The 18,718-nt window shown below is 34.8% G+C and overlaps 3 protein-coding genes and 1 long non-coding RNA gene across 6 annotated transcripts; 1 reads left to right on the plus strand and 3 right to left on the minus strand.

The window, feature by feature from the left end:
- Window positions 1-433: 433 nt before the first annotated feature.
- On the minus strand, window positions 434-1,033 carry LOC140956331 (uncharacterized). The gene is made up of 2 exons (XR_012171442.1): window positions 970-1,033; window positions 434-637 (listed from the first exon to the last, which is right to left on the minus strand). It is a non-coding gene; the product is annotated as an uncharacterized lncRNA (long non-coding RNA).
- A 160-nt stretch (window positions 1,034-1,193) lies between these two features.
- Window positions 1,194-5,229, plus strand: LOC140956330 (protein NPGR2-like). The gene is given in 6 exon segments (XM_073413043.1): window positions 1,194-1,271; window positions 1,273-1,461; window positions 1,687-1,939; window positions 2,648-3,858; window positions 4,412-4,565; window positions 4,680-5,229. Coding segments are annotated over 6 exon segments (2,190 nt in total). The 5' UTR covers window positions 1,194-1,205; the 3' UTR covers window positions 4,997-5,229.
- Window positions 5,230-7,671: 2,442 nt separating this feature from the next.
- On the minus strand, window positions 7,672-12,248 carry LOC140991862 (BRCA1-associated RING domain protein 1-like). Of its 2 annotated transcripts, none has more exons than XM_073462026.1 (13): window positions 12,053-12,248; window positions 11,895-11,948; window positions 11,738-11,808; window positions 11,469-11,564; window positions 11,002-11,384; window positions 10,543-10,797; window positions 10,293-10,393; window positions 9,877-10,063; window positions 9,658-9,767; window positions 9,166-9,262; window positions 8,822-8,987; window positions 8,621-8,739; window positions 7,672-8,121 (listed from the first exon to the last, which is right to left on the minus strand). In XM_073462026.1, the coding sequence occupies exons 1-13, from the start codon at window positions 12,139-12,141 to the stop codon at window positions 7,819-7,821; spliced, it is 2,031 nt and encodes a 676-aa protein (XP_073318127.1). In that variant the 5' UTR covers window positions 12,142-12,248; the 3' UTR covers window positions 7,672-7,818. The 2 variants fall into 2 exon arrangements, with proteins under 2 accessions (XP_073318127.1, XP_073318126.1); XM_073462025.1 differs by having other exon boundaries at window positions 10,999-11,384.
- Window positions 12,249-13,557: 1,309 nt separating this feature from the next.
- LOC140991838 (BRCA1-associated RING domain protein 1-like) lies at window positions 13,558-18,169 on the minus strand. Of its 2 annotated transcripts, none has more exons than XM_073461998.1 (13): window positions 17,939-18,169; window positions 17,781-17,834; window positions 17,624-17,694; window positions 17,355-17,450; window positions 16,888-17,270; window positions 16,429-16,683; window positions 16,179-16,279; window positions 15,763-15,949; window positions 15,544-15,653; window positions 15,052-15,148; window positions 14,708-14,873; window positions 14,507-14,625; window positions 13,558-14,007 (listed from the first exon to the last, which is right to left on the minus strand). In XM_073461998.1, exons 1-13 carry the CDS (start codon window positions 18,025-18,027, stop codon window positions 13,705-13,707), a joined length of 2,031 nt encoding a protein of 676 aa, XP_073318099.1. In that variant the 5' UTR covers window positions 18,028-18,169; the 3' UTR covers window positions 13,558-13,704. The 2 variants fall into 2 exon arrangements, with proteins under 2 accessions (XP_073318099.1, XP_073318097.1); XM_073461996.1 differs by having other exon boundaries at window positions 16,885-17,270.
- Between the last annotated feature and the right edge of the window lie 549 nt (window positions 18,170-18,718).

Genomic DNA, 18,718 nt, shown 5'->3' on the forward strand with positions numbered 1-18,718 from the left:
GACGCTATCCTTCGAAGATCCCATTCCCTGTTTTCGGTTTTCGACTCCAAACTCCTCCAATTTGTACAGGAACTTTAATTGCGATTTTATTTTTAATTTCTTGTATAGAAAAGAAAGGCGAAGAAAATACCCATTTGTGTAAGCTTTGTTGGATTCTTGTTTGATCGAAGGGTTTTCTTTATCAGTACCCCGCATTTGGATAAAATTGGGGATTTTCATTGGTAATATGTGGGCTGGTGTGTATGTGCCTTGGCTTTCAATCTTCAATCGTTTGCGGTCTGCTTTCAGCTGTCAAAGTAATATATGACGTCTACGTACTGTTTTTTGCTTTATTGATTGAATGATCTTTGTATTTTGATGATTTATTATATGGGGTTTTACTTCTTGAATTTAGAAAATTTTAACCACAAGGGTTTCTGTTTTTTTTTAAAAAAAAATTTAAAATTTCTGTTTTGGGTGTATGGGTTGTTAATTTTGCTGATCAACGGCTGGTGGGTTGGGTTCCTGCGGAGTTAACTGAGCGATAGTTTCCGTTTTCTGAAATGGGCTTTCTTTGCCTATTATAATTTGGAAGTTTTGTCGGTTAAGTAGTTGGTTTCTGTTTGGAGTTTCCTAGTTATAGCAAGTTGTGAGTATTCTAAAAAGTGACACTTGGCCATGAGATTTGTAGCTGTAACCTGTTGGTTTATTGTTCCAACAGCAGCATTTGCAATCGTGTTTGGCATCGATTCAAATGTTATTAATCAATCGATAATTTATCTATTATATCACATATTTGTTTCATCGAATTATTTATCCGTATACTAATTATTATTCTTAAATCAATCAAATAATTGAATTTGAATTACAATATAATCTTTAATAATTAATATTATCAATATTTTTTAGTTATTAAAAAGACAAATTGATAATATATCATTTCATCTTGAATTTAATCAATTAAATCAAATCAAACAAATTATTTTTAACTATCATATTTTTATCATATTAAATTATTTATCTCAATATTATTATTTTATCTTTAACTTCAAACGGTGCTTTTAAGTATTACTTATTTTAAGTTACTGGATTATATAATATAATTTAAAGAAGGAGAATTCTTTTATAGTGTTTATTCGTTCAAGGATGTTATATCCAAAAGCGGGCTAATTTTTGTAAGTACTGGAAATCTGCTTGTTTAAGCGTTTTAGGGGGGCTGAAACAACATGACGAATGAGAATAAGATTGAAGAAAGGCGACTGGAACACATTCGAGTTCAGTTGGGGAAGATTGATGCAGCGTCTCTGCTCAGGAGAACAGACAAGAGTAGATGAAATGATCCCTTCTAAATCTGTAGCTGTCCAGGATTGTTCTGCCAGTGTATATTCATCTCAAGCTGGAGAAACTGAACATAAACCTGATACTGGCAATATTGAAGAAGCTGAAACATCATTGCGTGAAAATGGTTGTTTAAATTATGAGGTCGTTTTCTCATGTTCTTCGTATAAAATTTTCTTCAGACCTCATTTTTTGGCCCAATTTCATTCCATTTGATACGGTCTTGGTTATGATTATAATATTTATCTTGGTTTTTATCTTTTATCTGTTCTATCATTAGAGTTCATGATTTGCTGTTTCTTTTGATTATGTTCCTGCAGAACTCATTCTAATCTTGTATGATCTTAACTTAAAAATTATAATTATCAGGAAGCCAGGGCCTTGTTGGGGAGGTATGAGTATCAAAAAGGAAACTTCGAAGCTGCCTTGCGTGTGTTTGAAGGGATAGATATTGCTGCAGTGACACCAAAGATGAAAATCACAATTGCTGCAAGAGGGGAAACTCGTAAGAGACGGTTGCAAAATTATGCAACGTCAGCAATGTCCATACACGCTGTTAGTTTACTCTTGGAATCAATTTTTCTAAAAGCAAAATCATTTCAAGCCCTTGGGAGGTATAAAGGTAACTTTTCTGTGTATTATTGAATCTTATCTTTATTATCCTCCATACAAATTTATTGCATTCTGCCTTGTCATGCAGTTCTTGTTAGGACATCATTCATTGTTTTCTCGTGAATTCTCGTAAAATCATTAGTTTTCAAAGATTTTTGGAATTTATTATGCTCCCTGTCGGGTTTTTTCTTAATGTTATATTAATTGTGTCAACTAAATATTCGAAGAAAGGCAGTAGTGATTTGCTCCCTCTTGGGTCTTGGCACGTGCATTGCAATGGGTGATCAACATATGAATAATCTATTAGTCTCTCGATCATATGGCTTCTGGATTGACTCTGTTCCTCAGGCTTTTGACTATTGAGAGTTTGTCTATAATGGTTAAAATTAGTGGTCAGTGGGACTCCCTACGTCTAGTTTGTCCTTTAATTATTTTGGCCATAGGAATTATGCTGTTATGGCTGATGTGGCATTTAGTAATATCCTGTTGGACTTTCCTGTTGGTTCGGTTCAGTACTTGTAGAAGTTCTGATATTGTCCCTTCCCCCTGGAGCTTGTGTTCTTACTTAAGAAGTCCTTGTTTCTTCACATTTTGTTTTTGACTATGGGAAGAGGCGGTATTGTAGGCTCACAGTTAGTGCAGACAACCATTCTTTGAGTCTGGCACACCTGCATATGTGAATGGCTTTTTGATTTGTGTTTCCGATCGCCTTTTGCAGAAGCTGCTCAATCATGCTCAGTAATTCTGGACATTGTTGAATCTTCATTACCAGCAGGCTTACCTGAAAACTTTGGTGCTGACTGTAAATTGCAGGAGATGCTAACTAAGGCTGTCATGCTGCTTCCAGAATTGTGGAAACTTGTTGAGTCTCCCCGTGAATCTATCTTGTCATATCGCCGGGCCCTTCTTCATCAGTGGAATCTTGATGCGCAAACTATAGCAAATATTCAAAAGGAGTTTGCAATCTTTCTCTTGTACAGTGGAGCCAAAGCAATTCCCCCAAACCTACGATCACAGATAGACAGTTCATTTGTTCCCAAAAACAATATTGAGGAAGCAATTCTTCTTTTGATAATTCTTTTAAGAAAAGCTTCTCTGATGAAGATTGAGTTGGATCCTTCGATTTTGGATCACCTTACCTATGCATTATCCGTATCAGGTGGACTTGGGGCTTTGGCTAATCAACTGGAAGAGCTGCTTCCTGGAGTTTTAGATCGGAAAGAAAGATATGATATCTTAGCTCTCTGTCATCACTCAGAAGGCGATGACTTGGATGCTTTGGATTGTTGGCAAAAATTATTGAAAAGTCACTCCGATTCCACATATTTACGAGGATTATTGTTTGCTTCAAAGATATGTGGGGAAATCTCAAAGCACATAGAAGATGGGATTAGTTTTGCTCGCAGAGCCGTTGAAGGCTCGCATAGGAGATGTGATCGGTTGGCTGGTGTTGCCAATTGCATGTTGGGCATCTCTCTTTCGTTAAAATCTGGATCAGTTCTGTCTGATAGTGAGAGGGTTGAAGGACAATCTGAGGCTCTTGCAGCTCTCGAAATTGCTGGAAGAATGACTAAACTGAATGACCCCATCTCTGTTTATCAACTGTGTTTACAGTATGCTGAACAGAGAAAGTTGGATTCAGCACTTCATCACGCCAAATACTTGGTTAAATTGGAAGGGGGATCTAATCTTAAAGGATGGATCTTGTTGAGTCGAATATTGTCTGCTGATAAACGTTATTTAGATGCTGAAACAATCATTAATGCTGCTCTAGATCAAACTGGAGTATGGAATCAGGGAGAATTGCTTAGAACTAAAGCGAAGCTCCAAATTGCCCAGGGTCTAATGAAGGAGGCCATTGAAACTTTTTCTCGACTTTTTGCTGTCCTTCAAGTTCAGAGTAAAAGCTTTGCTTCGGAGAAAAAGAAGGTTCGCTGCACCTCTCTCTATGGCATATTTATGTATTCATGCCTCGTTATATTTTTAACTTAAAAAGGTTTAAATTGGACCTGAATGGGTTAATTGACACTTATGATATTTAGTTGCTCAATGAGCCAATATCTGGTTCCCTTCTGGTTCTCAGCATTTAAAAAGCTGAAGAGAGGATGTATGCCATCATAATGCTTAATCAAACTTGCAAAACTTGATAACCCAAGTCAACCAAATCTTTTATTGCCTGATTAACTTCCCGCAAGAGTTTTGCTACTATTTTGCGGACTCATATTGGGACCGGTTACAAGACATGATGTTTACTCGCATGTTGCTTGAAAACTGATATGTTTATCTTGGTCAACTTGTTATTGGCATTGTAGTTGCCATTGTACGTAGTCTGCTCTTAGACCTTTATGTGGGATCTTTGTTATGTTCCCCATTTTCCATCCTGTTGCAAAATTGTTAATTTTGGTGCAAACATTACTCATCTCGGTGTGTATGTGCTATGAAGTTATGGTTTGACGAAGATCCTTCATGTTCATAATGACAGGACAGAAGAAACCATAACAAAAATCTAGAGATGGAAACATGGCATGATTTGGCTTCCGTCTACATAAGTTTGTCCCAGTGGCAAGATGCTGAGATCTGTCTTTCAAAATCCAAAGCCATAAGTACTTTTTGTGCTTCTAGATTGCACACTTCTGGTATAAAATGCTTGCTTTTCGAGTTTTTCTCCTTCATATTCCCATTCTGTTGCATATTCATACTTGATCATGAACCAGCTGGTCAACAGTCCAATTTCCGTGTCATAAAAACAGGTTTGCTTCACGAAGCAAAAGGCCAGCACGAAGAAGCACTAAAATCCTATGAACTCGCCCTCGAAGTTGATCCAACGCACGTCCCAAGTCTAGTCTCCAAGGCTGCAGTGCTGAGAAAGATCGGTTGCCTATCTCCTGCGATCATACGAAGCTTTTTGACAGAAGCTCTACGGCATGACAGGATGAACAGTTCCGCATGGTATAACCTTGGCCTGCTTTACAAAACCGGAGGTAGTTCGTTAGCTCCAGAAGCTGCTGAATGTTTTAAAGCTGCTGCGTTCCTTGAAGAGACTGCTCCAGTAGAGCCCTTCAGATGAGTGGCTGTCCACCAATGCCTGTTGTGTACGATCGAGTGAAGCACAGATACTGATGAAGAGTGTAATAAATATTCATATTTTTGAGGTGACTAGCAACGATAAAATTGATGTGTTGGAATCCAAATGAAGTATAAATAACACGCATAGAATGATGGACAATTTGTGGAGGGCTCGTGAATGATTGTGAATTAGTCAATGATGTTTAATAACTGTATAAATATAAGTAGGAACTTTGACTGTGCTCGAAAGGAAGAAGTCTGGGGAAGAACCAGAAGAAAAGTTTAGCCAGATGCCTAAGATTTTTGGTAAGATGGTTTAGCCAGATGCCTAAAATTTTTGGTTAATATGAGCTGAATATCTATCCATCACCTACCTAGCAATTGTGAATAATAGAGCGAAGTAGTGAATCAACAACTTCATACTTTTTCTAAAATATATATAAGAAGATAAAAGTAAAAAGATAAATATCAGGTAGGACATAAGAGTAAATATATATTTATAAATACATTTATGGCTTTAGTTGCATTTAGTGGGTTGGTTGAGCCCATTGCACAATTATTACTATATATATACAAAATTAGTGGTTAATTAGTGAAGACATTAGATAAAAACTCATTAAAAAATTTTCTATAAATACTATTTCAGTATTAGATCATAAATTTTCGTTTTTCTATGTTATATATCACTTTAAATTTAGTTTAATAACTGATTAATTAATAAGTAATAATAGTTATTAGCATTGTAAATAAAATGATTTACGAATTTAAAAGATTGGATAAATTCATGATTTGTCTGTGGGACCGGCATATGACATTGTCTTCATTGTTATAAACCCAAGGGGGTTGAATATTTGCTTAAACAAAAATGAGACTCTGGCCATTGCCTAATGAGCGAGCCATGGCAGGATGTATCAAGATATGTAAGACTACCGATAATTTCTATGGATATTTTTTGTAAGAAACTTAGATTATAGTCCAGACCTAATCTTGAGTGGCAATGCGGGCTGTGGCACTAAGGATTGACGTTTTCACATTGTTTGATGCGCAGACTCCAAAGCTTTTTGATGGTTTGCGGTTCTATTTTCTTGGGGATTTTGTTCCAGCTTAATTACAAGAGCGAACTTTTAGCCTTAGTTACAGATGGTGTTGAAATTGTATGGAGCAGATAGCAGAACAAAGTCACAATCCTGAAGAAGTTTGTTTCTTCACGTCCTGTTGTGTATAATGCTCAACTCGAACCAAATAGCGAGGCACTGCCAGTGATTTAGCCAAAGAAAATGACCCTCTTGCCATTCCACACACAAGGATCTTGGAATCCATTGCTGGATACAAGTTGTCACCTTATAGATTATGTTGAAAAGAACTTTGTATTCTTCCTCTCTTGTGTGAAGTAAACTAGCTTCATCCACCTTGATATTTCAGTTCAAACAAGAGTGCCGTTGTCTTCGTTTTTGTGGCCTGAAAAATGGCGGTTTAAATGGGTGATTTTAACTTGGTTTGATGAATAATTTTAGCTTTTTATTTATTTATAATTATAATAAACTTCATTTTAATACTCATAAGTATCTCTTGATTGGTTTCTCAGGACAATTATAAGTTATGAATTTATTTATTTAAATTTAAATTTCCAATAATATGTTCACACATGTTTTTATCATTTTTATTTTAACAAATAATAATTTATTATTTCATTCCATCTTCGTTTTATTGAGATTTCATAAATCATATAATTATTTTAAATTTTTTGGAAGAGCCATTATTTATTTATTAATGTAACACGTACTTTACAAATTGGCTCATTGGTACCAAACTCTCACAACATTCTCTTCCATCTTTGATAAAAAAAAAATGTAGTTTACAAATGATGTACATGGACATGTGATCAAATTATTATATTTTTTTAGGGGATCTGTAATTGCTTTCTTTCGGATGTATGTATATTAAGTAATACATCAAGTTTAATGTAATAACTTACAAATCATGTTTTTTGGATAAATCGTACACAATAAGTCATGTACGATAATTTCGATCGAAAAAGTGTTGATAGAGGGAATCGAATCGCAACTATTTGATCTCATGTTTACCTATTCCATCAAATACATAAGATAATTATTTTTAATGATTACTCAGAAAAGAAAGAAGTCAAAAGTAAAAACAGTAGTTCTTTGAAACACAGCTTCTCTTCAAAATAAAAATTCACAAGTGGTAATGGTTTATTGGGATATGAAAAACTAAAATTTGCATGACTTATATAGCCCATCTTCAATATCAGGTTTAAGTTTAATATTAGGTTTATTGTAACGAAATATTCCGCACAAAAGCTAAAAATTCAATCCACTTTGGTTAATTTACACAACCTAATTTTATGATCGAAGATAACAGAAATAACTAACTTAATGACATTTTTAAAGTTTAAAATACCAAAAGTGTTGTGTTAAAATAAAAAAATGGAAGTTTAGCGATTAAATTTTTTGTTAGATTTTTATTTTTTCTCTTAATTATTTATTATTAAACGCACAAACTCTCTCTTTATACATAACCGTCTATATTTGTATTTTGAAATCCTTATTTACTATACTTTAGTAGATTAATTTTTTTAAGAACATATTTTTCTATTTTACGTTTGAATAGTCTCAAATTATAACATGGAAATTTATATAAATAGATCTTCGTTGGACTAAAATTGTTAAATATGATTTAAATACAATACGATACTGCAATAAATTATATGCATGTTCATGAGGCCAGCTTACTTTGAATAAGCCACCATCATAAATTGACACTTTAGAGGAAGAACAAAAGCTAAAACTTCTTGATAGAATCTTAAGACAACAATCTGTGTGCGGCAATGGATTCCAAGATCCATGTGTGTGGAATGGCACGAGCATCATTGTCTTTGGCTAAATCACCGGCTTCTGCGGTTCTGGTATTCGCTTCATCTTGAGCATTATACACAACAAGACATCTAGAAACTATCTCAGGACTGTCTCTTTGTGCTGCTATAAGCTCCAAGCTCTCAATAACGGTTCCTCCACCATCTATAACTAAGGCTAAAAGACCGCTCTTGTACGCGGGAACAAAATCCCCAAGAAAATAGAACCGTAAACCATCAAAAAGCTTTGGAGCCTGCACAACGACAAATATGATAATATCAATCCGTAATGCCACATTGACACTCAAGATTACATCTTAACTATAATCCAAGCTTCTAAGATACTTGAAAAAAATACATGGAAGTAGAAGGTAGCTGGTTTTACAAATCTTGACACCCAAAATTAAGTGTACTGACCCAGAGTCATAGCTCATTAGGCGGTGGCTACTGGCCAGAGTCCAGAGTCTCATTTTTATCATCACAGATTTAGAAATAACGATGGAATCTCCTGATTCACATCACCAGATATATTTAGTTATCTAAGAAATATACAAATCCCTTGGGTTAATAACAATGAGGAGAATGTTACATGTTTCAACCACAGCTCTACGTCAAAGCATGGATTGACTTATAAGCTTCTGTGTAATATAATAGTGACTGTTGGCTCACTTCTCTTACTCATGCCTTAAAAAACTGAAAAGTAAGTGTAACAAATGAACTACTTACTACTCTCCTCGCATTAGAAGGACTTACATTATTTAATGTTCTCAGTCTTCCAGTTCGTGGGCCATCAAGAACACCACGATTGTCCAGCTCAACTTCATAATTTTCTTCATCCACAGGATATTTTGCTTCCATGCATGATTTAACCCCTAAAACAATGATGTACGACATTTAATAGTATGATTCAAACAAGATTGTAAGCCCGTTAAGTAGAATATGTATCATCCTCACAATCAATATTAAGGACCCATCTTCCGTTCAAAATAGCCATGAGAACTTTAAAAGTTCTGCTGCATGCCCCCTTTTCATTTGTGGCCACGATCATATGGGTAACATTTGAATTCCAGGACTTGGAAACTTCAGCGCCAAAAATCGAGGCAAACTTGATCATCATATGCTGAAAGCCAACAACCAATATAAGATATTAGTTACTTTGAACATTTTTTGTACAGTATGTTATTCAGTGAGAATACGATCAAACCAACAAAATGAAATAGAATCCGAATAGTTAGGCCTGAAACCTTTACTTGAGTTTGTAACCGAAAAGTACGATACAAAGTTTGGCAGAGACTAACCTTCTCTTCAGAGGACAGAGCAGATCCACAAAGAACCCATTGTTGAGGTCCACTAGGAGAAAGTGAGTCAAGTGACCAAAAGGATTGTTCAATGGATCTGTACAAAAGAAGACAAAAATGATCTATCAATCACCATTATTTTAGTACTTCAACCCTCAGAGAAACTACAACGCATTTTCCATTTCAATTTAAGAAAGAACAAACGGACCAGTCACCCATCTAAATGTCCAGCGGATTCCTTCTTTTAAACAGTATTCAGTACAAATATTAGCCAAAGGTTTTACGCATCTGGCTAAAACCTCCTGGCTTGAACTCGGTAACTGTTTTTTAGTCATAGAAAAGCTAGAGGTTGAAGGTGAAATTTCAGGTAATATAAATAACAAATGGCAACAGAGATTTACATGCATGGTGGTTTGTATTTGAGTCCTATACTTGTATCAAATAATGAAGAGTAATTAAATCAACAAACGATGACAGTAGAAATATCCATACCTTTGAGTGGACAAGGATTGGTTTTCTCCACGTTCACGCTTTCTAGAGTTGGACTTTTCACTCGGAAATTTCATAGATTTGTGAGCTGGGCATAACATTAAAAACTCATCCTACATACCCATAACATTATAGGATAACGGGTCAAAACGAGCGAATATAATAAATTCGTAGAAGAAACAAAAAAAGAAAGAAAGAGTAAGGATGGCATGGGATACTCACACAATTCCATCTGCAATCTGGTATTTCGACTGCACATGGAACATGGTAACTCCTACAACACGATTTTGCAAAGCACCCAAGTGCAGCTCCCTTTACACCACAGCTGCTGCACTTGAGCTTAGCAGCTCTCTCCAATTCAGATTCCAAATTTTTAATAGATTCTCCAACATAATAGACTTTAGGGGACCTGAACAACAGAATATTTCTCAATTTGACAGACATTTATCCATTCAAACAACAGTTAAGAATAAAGGAGACGTATAACGTCATTAGACAAATTTTTTTCAATGCTAGCATATTTGGAGAACAAAACTTCACATTATCTTTTGTTATTCTTATAGAAATCGAGGTTTGGTTCCAAAAAACAAAGATTTGACAGAAATTAAGGCTCTGATGCATGCCAAAATCACACTTACCATTCTACGCATTTACGGTGGGCAGCGATGACCTTAGAAAGAGTAGTTTCACCTCTTGCAACTTCCTTTCCATCTCCACAATGTTGCATAGGTCCACTACCCTGCAACACCCGTTAACATATGAATATTACGCTAGCATATTTACATCTTATCACAAAATGTATGACAATGACATAAGCAGTAATCTTACAAAGAGAAAAGTGGCAAGATCTAGGTCCAAACTTACTATCCATATTGAAATGAAACTTACATCTGTTATCTTAGATGAATGGCAAAACGCACAAGTGCTTCCATCCATGTATGATGCAACATCAAGTACTGTGTAATCTTTGTTATACTCACGACTCCGAGTAACTTCATCAGACGAACCACAATATAGCTTCTTTTGTCTCTTAATTTCCTTTTTATGAAATGTGTCCATTGGATCAGTTTTATTATCCACTTCACCAGAAAGTGTAACCAGAGCATCTTTGGCACAACTCTTGGCTGCAGATTTTTCTGTAAACTGGAGATTTTAACTAATAAATATTTTACAGAAAAAAGATTCTTAATAAGTAGCTTATATTTTATAGGCCAAGATTAAGTATGAAGCGGTTTCATTCATAAACAAAGTCCAACCTCCATTGGAAACTAGATTTAACTCATTGAGTTCTAGAGGCAAGATACTTTTCAGAAACTCGTGCGAAAAATTAAGAATTGAACTAACCACCCCATTTCCACTGCCTGGATCGGTGTTGCAATCTTCCTTATATTTGTTACCACCATCAGAGGGTGAGCTTCCTGGAGTTAATTCTGGGGCATGATTCATTTCTGATTCTTCAGATACAGAGCGAAAATTTGCCACATTTTTCTCCATTGGACATCGATGCAATGGAGATTTCTGATCTGATTTCGGTGCCAGTCTACATTCAAATTTCCTATCAAATTTCTCACAATTACCATCCTTTGATACTCCACATGTTTCAATTTTTTTCATCAAATCAAGCTCATCTTCCAACGAAGTACCAGAGTGCTTATTTTTTGGAGCAATTTCACTGAGTTCCTTCCTCAATTGGCCTGCAGAATTTGATATTAAAATCGGAGTTCTCATATCTGCAATGATAACAAATCAGTAATATTACATACAATAGTCTGAGCAATGTGACCCACCAGTTTACAGTTAAGAGTCATATTTACCGGCAGAAAACATTGGCAACAAGGTAGAGCTGAAAGCAGCATCCAAATTCTTATAAATGGCAACAAAATTATCCACGTAAGGAGCTGGCCTTATTTCTGCAAAACACATCAATTTTTTCCAATGAATAACCCACAAGGAATCAGAAACAATAATAAGTAGTATGCAATTAAACACCAGGCAAACGAATTGTTAACTCCCCAAAATGTAGACTTTATACTGAAATCCTGGATAAAATATCTGCAAAACAAACTGTTGAAAAATCTGGTACCTTGATCCGTGAATTGTTGCTGGCATGAGGGACAGTCAGCAGTGAACTGGCTAGACTTGGGGATACAAACACTACAAAATCCGGGGAAAAAATTGAGAATAAAATATTTCAGCATTCAAGGAATAATTAAATAAAAAAGAGGGAAGCTAGAACTTACTTGCAGAAAATATGATTGCATGGAAGCAACGTCGGCTTCCTCAGCAAATTCAAACTGACAAAACTCGTGAGGAAAAATCATGGGAACCTGAGAAATTGTTCCGCTAACCTAGATATATACACAAAATGATACCCACAACCTAAAAAATGGAGATTTACCAGAAAGGGCATTTGAGCTCAAGACCAAGCTTCCGGAAATTAAAAACCAACGGATTCAAAGACCCCGCGGCTTTCCGAGGATCCGACATTGCTTCTGCTCTCCCCTTTCGATTAGGAACTTTGACTTTGGAGCAATGTTTTAGGAAAGAAATGATGAAGCTCGGTATCGCTCTTCCGTTTATGCATAATCACAGTTGAAAAGGATTTGAAAAGGTGGNTATATAACAATATTATTTATAATTTATAATATAAACCAAATTAATTTTAAAAAATAATAAAACCCCATATTAACTATACAGGTACGACGAGATAATTTAAATGATGAGTATGTTTTTTATGAGACGGTTTCACAGATATTTATTTGTGAGACGAGTCAATCCTATCGATATTCATAATAAAAAATAATACNCTCAGGACAATTATAAGTTATGAATTTATTTATTTAAATTTAAATTTCCAATAATATGTTCACACATGTTTTTATCATTTTTATTTTAACAAATAATAATTTATTATTTCATTCCATCTTCGTTTTATTGAGATTTCATAAATCATATAATTATTTTAAATTTTTTGGAAGAGCCATTATTTATTTATTAATGTAACACGTACTTTACAAATTGGCTCATTGGTACCAAACTCTCACAACATTCTCTTCCATCTTTGATAAAAAAAAAATGTAGTTTACAAATGATGTACATGGACATGTGATCAAATTATTATATTTTTTTAGGGGATCTGTAATTGCTTTCTTTCGGATGTATGTATATTAAGTAATACATCAAGTTTAATGTAATAACTTACAAATCATGTTTTTTGGATAAATCGTACACAATAAGTCATGTACGATAATTTCGATCGAAAAAGTGTTGATAGAGGGAATCGAATCGCAACTATTTGATCTCATGTTTACCTATTCCATCAAATACATAAGATAATTATTTTTAATGATTACTCAGAAAAGAAAGAAGTCAAAAGTAAAAACAGTAGTTCTTTGAAACACAGCTTCTCTTCAAAATAAAAATTCACAAGTGGTAATGGTTTATTGGGATATGAAAAACTAAAATTTGCATGACTTATATAGCCCATCTTCAATATCAGGTTTAAGTTTAATATTAGGTTTATTGTAACGAAATATTCCGCACAAAAGCTAAAAATTCAATCCACTTTGGTTAATTTACACAACCTAATTTTATGATCGAAGATAACAGAAATAACTAACTTAATGACATTTTTAAAGTTTAAAATACCAAAAGTGTTGTGTTAAAATAAAAAAATGGAAGTTTAGCGATTAAATTTTTTGTTAGATTTTTATTTTTTCTCTTAATTATTTATTATTAAACGCACAAACTCTCTCTTTATACATAACCGTCTATATTTGTATTTTGAAATCCTTATTTACTATACTTTAGTAGATTAATTTTTTTAAGAACATATTTTTCTATTTTACGTTTGAATAGTCTCAAATTATAACATGGAAATTTATATAAATAGATCTTCGTTGGACTAAAATTGTTAAATATGATTTAAATACAATACGATACTGCAATAAATTATATGCATGTTCATGAGGCCAGCTTACTTTGAATAAGCCACCATCATAAATTGACACTTTAGAGGAAGAACAAAAGCTAAAACTTCTTGATAGAATCTTAAGACAACAATCTGTGTGCGGCAATGGATTCCAAGATCCATGTGTGTGGAATGGCACGAGCATCATTGTCTTTGGCTAAATCACCGGCTTCTGCGGTTCTGGTATTCGCTTCATCTTGAGCATTATACACAACAAGACATCTAGAAACTATCTCAGGACTGTCTCTTTGTGCTGCTATAAGCTCCAAGCTCTCAATAACGGTTCCTCCACCATCTATAACTAAGGCTAAAAGACCGCTCTTGTACGCGGGAACAAAATCCCCAAGAAAATAGAACCGTAAACCATCAAAAAGCTTTGGAGCCTGCACAACGACAAATATGATAATATCAATCCGTAATGCCACATTGACACTCAAGATTACATCTTAACTATAATCCAAGCTTCTAAGATACTTGAAAAAAATACATGGAAGTAGAAGGTAGCTGGTTTTACAAATCTTGACACCCAAAATTAAGTGTACTGACCCAGAGTCATAGCTCATTAGGCGGTGGCTACTGGCCAGAGTCCAGAGTCTCATTTTTATCATCACAGATTTAGAAATAACGATGGAATCTCCTGATTCACATCACCAGATATATTTAGTTATCTAAGAAATATACAAATCCCTTGGGTTAATAACAATGAGGAGAATGTTACATGTTTCAACCACAGCTCTACGTCAAAGCATGGATTGACTTATAAGCTTCTGTGTAATATAATAGTGACTGTTGGCTCACTTCTCTTACTCATGCCTTAAAAAACTGAAAAGTAAGTGTAACAAATGAACTACTTACTACTCTCCTCGCATTAGAAGGACTTACATTATTTAATGTTCTCAGTCTTCCAGTTCGTGGGCCATCAAGAACACCACGATTGTCCAGCTCAACTTCATAATTTTCTTCATCCACAGGATATTTTGCTTCCATGCATGATTTAACCCCTAAAACAATGATGTACGACATTTAATAGTATGATTCAAACAAGATTGTAAGCCCGTTAAGTAGAATATGTATCATCCTCACAATCAATATTAAGGACCCATCTTCCGTTCAAAATAGCCATGAGAACTTTAAAAGTTCTGCTGCATGCCCCCTTTTCATTTGTGGCCACGATCATATGGGTAACATTTGAATTCCAGGACTTGGAAACTTCAGCGCCAAAAATCGAGGCAAACTTGATCATCATATGCTGAAAGCCAACAACCAATATAAGATATTAGTTACTTTGAACATTTTTTGTACAGTATGTTATTCAGTGAGAATACGATCAAACCAACAAAATGAAATAGAATCCGAATAGTTAGGCCTGAAACCTTTACTTGAGTTTGTAACCGAAAAGTACGATACAAAGTTTGGCAGAGACTAACCTTCTCTTCAGAGGACAGAGCAGATCCACAAAGAACCCATTGTTGAGGTCCACTAGGAGAAAGTGAGTCAAGTGACCAAAAGGATTGTTCAATGGATCTGTACAAAAGAAGACAAAAATGATCTATCAATCACCATTATTTTAGTACTTCAACCCTCAGAGAAACTACAACGCATTTTCCATTTCAATTTAAGAAAGAACAAACGGACCAGTCACCCATCTAAATGTCCAGCGGATTCCTTCTTTTAAACAGTATTCAGTACAAATATTAGCCAAAGGTTTTACGCATCTGGCTAAAACCTCCTGGCTTGAACTCGGTAACTGTTTTTTAGTCATAGAAAAGCTAGAGGTTGAAGGTGAAATTTCAGGTAATATAAATAACAAATGGCAACAGAGATTTACATGCATGGTGGTTTGTATTTGAGTCCTATACTTGTATCAAATAATGAAGAGTAATTAAATCAACAAACGATGACAGTAGAAATATCCATACCTTTGAGTGGACAAGGATTGGTTTTCTCCACGTTCACGCTTTCTAGAGTTGGACTTTTCACTCGGAAATTTCATAGATTTGTGAGCTGGGCATAACATTAAAAACTCATCCTACATACCCATAACATTATAGGATAACGGGTCAAAACGAGCGAATATAATAAATTCGTAGAAGAAACAAAAAAAGAAAGAAAGAGTAAGGATGGCATGGGATACTCACACAATTCCATCTGCAATCTGGTATTTCGACTGCACATGGAACATGGTAACTCCTACAACACGATTTTGCAAAGCACCCAAGTGCAGCTCCCTTTACACCACAGCTGCTGCACTTGAGCTTAGCAGCTCTCTCCAATTCAGATTCCAAATTTTTAATAGATTCTCCAACATAATAGACTTTAGGGGACCTGAACAACAGAATATTTCTCAATTTGACAGACATTTATCCATTCAAACAACAGTTAAGAATAAAGGAGACGTATAACGTCATTAGACAAATTTTTTTCAATGCTAGCATATTTGGAGAACAAAACTTCACATTATCTTTTGTTATTCTTATAGAAATCGAGGTTTGGTTCCAAAAAACAAAGATTTGACAGAAATTAAGGCTCTGATGCATGCCAAAATCACACTTACCATTCTACGCATTTACGGTGGGCAGCGATGACCTTAGAAAGAGTAGTTTCACCTCTTGCAACTTCCTTTCCATCTCCACAATGTTGCATAGGTCCACTACCCTGCAACACCCGTTAACATATGAATATTACGCTAGCATATTTACATCTTATCACAAAATGTATGACAATGACATAAGCAGTAATCTTACAAAGAGAAAAGTGGCAAGATCTAGGTCCAAACTTACTATCCATATTGAAATGAAACTTACATCTGTTATCTTAGATGAATGGCAAAACGCACAAGTGCTTCCATCCATGTATGATGCAACATCAAGTACTGTGTAATCTTTGTTATACTCACGACTCCGAGTAACTTCATCAGACGAACCACAATATAGCTTCTTTTGTCTCTTAATTTCCTTTTTATGAAATGTGTCCATTGGATCAGTTTTATTATCCACTTCACCAGAAAGTGTAACCAGAGCATCTTTGGCACAACTCTTGGCTGCAGATTTTTCTGTAAACTGGAGATTTTAACTAATAAATATTTTACAGAAAAAAGATTCTTAATAAGTAGCTTATATTTTATAGGCCAAGATTAAGTATGAAGCGGTTTCATTCATAAACAAAGTCCAACCTCCATTGGAAACTAGATTTAACTCATTGAGTTCTAGAGGCAAGATACTTTTCAGAAACTCGTGCGAAAAATTAAGAATTGAACTAACCACCCCATTTCCACTGCCTGGATCGGTGTTGCAATCTTCCTTATATTTGTTACCACCATCAGAGGGTGAGCTTCCTGGAGTTAATTCTGGGGCATGATTCATTTCTGATTCTTCAGATACAGAGCGAAAATTTGCCACATTTTTCTCCATTGGACATCGATGCAATGGAGATTTCTGATCTGATTTCGGTGCCAGTCTACATTCAAATTTCCTATCAAATTTCTCACAATTACCATCCTTTGATACTCCACATGTTTCAATTTTTTTCATCAAATCAAGCTCATCTTCCAACGAAGTACCAGAGTGCTTATTTTTTGGAGCAATTTCACTGAGTTCCTTCCTCAATTGGCCTGCAGAATTTGATATTAAAATCGGAGTTCTCATATCTGCAATGATAACAAATCAGTAATATTACATACAATAGTCTGAGCAATGTGACCCACCAGTTTACAGTTAAGAGTCATATTTACCGGCAGAAAACATTGGCAACAAGGTAGAGCTGAAAGCAGCATCCAAATTCTTATAAATGGCAACAAAATTATCCACGTAAGGAGCTGGCCTTATTTCTGCAAAACACATCAATTTTTTCCAATGAATAACCCACAAGGAATCAGAAACAATAATAAGTAGTATGCAATTAAACACCAGGCAAACGAATTGTTAACTCCCCAAAATGTAGACTTTATACTGAAATCCTGGATAAAATATCTGCAAAACAAACTGTTGAAAAATCTGGTACCTTGATCCGTGAATTGTTGCTGGCATGAGGGACAGTCAGCAGTGAACTGGCTAGACTTGGGGATACAAACACTACAAAATCCGGGGAAAAAATTGAGAATAAAATATTTCAGCATTCAAGGAATAATTAAATAAAAAAGAGGGAAGCTAGAACTTACTTGCAGAAAATATGATTGCATGGAAGCAACGTCGGCTTCCTCAGCAAATTCAAACTGACAAAACTCGTGAGGAAAAATCATGGGAACCTGAGAAATTGTTCCGCTAACCTAGATATATACACAAAATGATACCCACAACCTAAAAAATGGAGATTTACCAGAAAGGGCATTTGAGCTCAAGACCAAGCTTCCGGAAATTAAAAACCAACGGATTCAAAGACCCCGCGGCTTTCCGAGGATCCGACATTGCTTCTGCTCTCCCCTTTCGATTAGGAACTTTGACTTTGGAGCAATGTTTTAGGAAAGAAATGATGAAGCTCGGTATCGCTCTTCCGTTTATGCATAATCACAGTTGAAAAGGATTTGAAAAGGTGGTGAAGAAGGTGGACGGGTGGATTTTGTAAACACTTCGAAAAATAGCACTCTGCCAACCAATTTCAAGAGTATGTTCATAGTTCCCAAAAAAAAAAAAAAATATTTAGTCCATGTTAGTTTTGTGAATTGATTTCATAAAAGCATGATTTTATTATATCCAAAAGTTTATGTTACTAACATTTTCATAATATTAATATCACGAAACATGAATAATTATCCGCTCGTTCTACAACAAAATCAAATATTTAACCATATGATATAACATTCTCTCTAACCAACAATAACTTACGTACATAAAATAATGATTATCACGTATATAAATCATGATTATTAATAAATCGAATTGATTTATAAAGTCATGTTACAGTTTTTTAATTATTATTTGGATAAAAATAATTTAATAATATTAAATATGTGATTTTTTTAAAAAAATTAATTGACTTTATATAGTATCTATATNATACTTATAACATAAAAAATAATACTTTTCATAGATAATTTAAATAAGAGATCCGTCACATAAAATACAACATATAAAATCGTCAAACACAAGTTTTTTCCAC

Source organism: Primulina huaijiensis, chromosome 13, assembly GCF_012295235.1.
Source record: "Primulina huaijiensis isolate GDHJ02 chromosome 13, ASM1229523v2, whole genome shotgun sequence".
Taxonomy (NCBI): domain Eukaryota; kingdom Viridiplantae; phylum Streptophyta; class Magnoliopsida; order Lamiales; family Gesneriaceae; genus Primulina; species Primulina huaijiensis.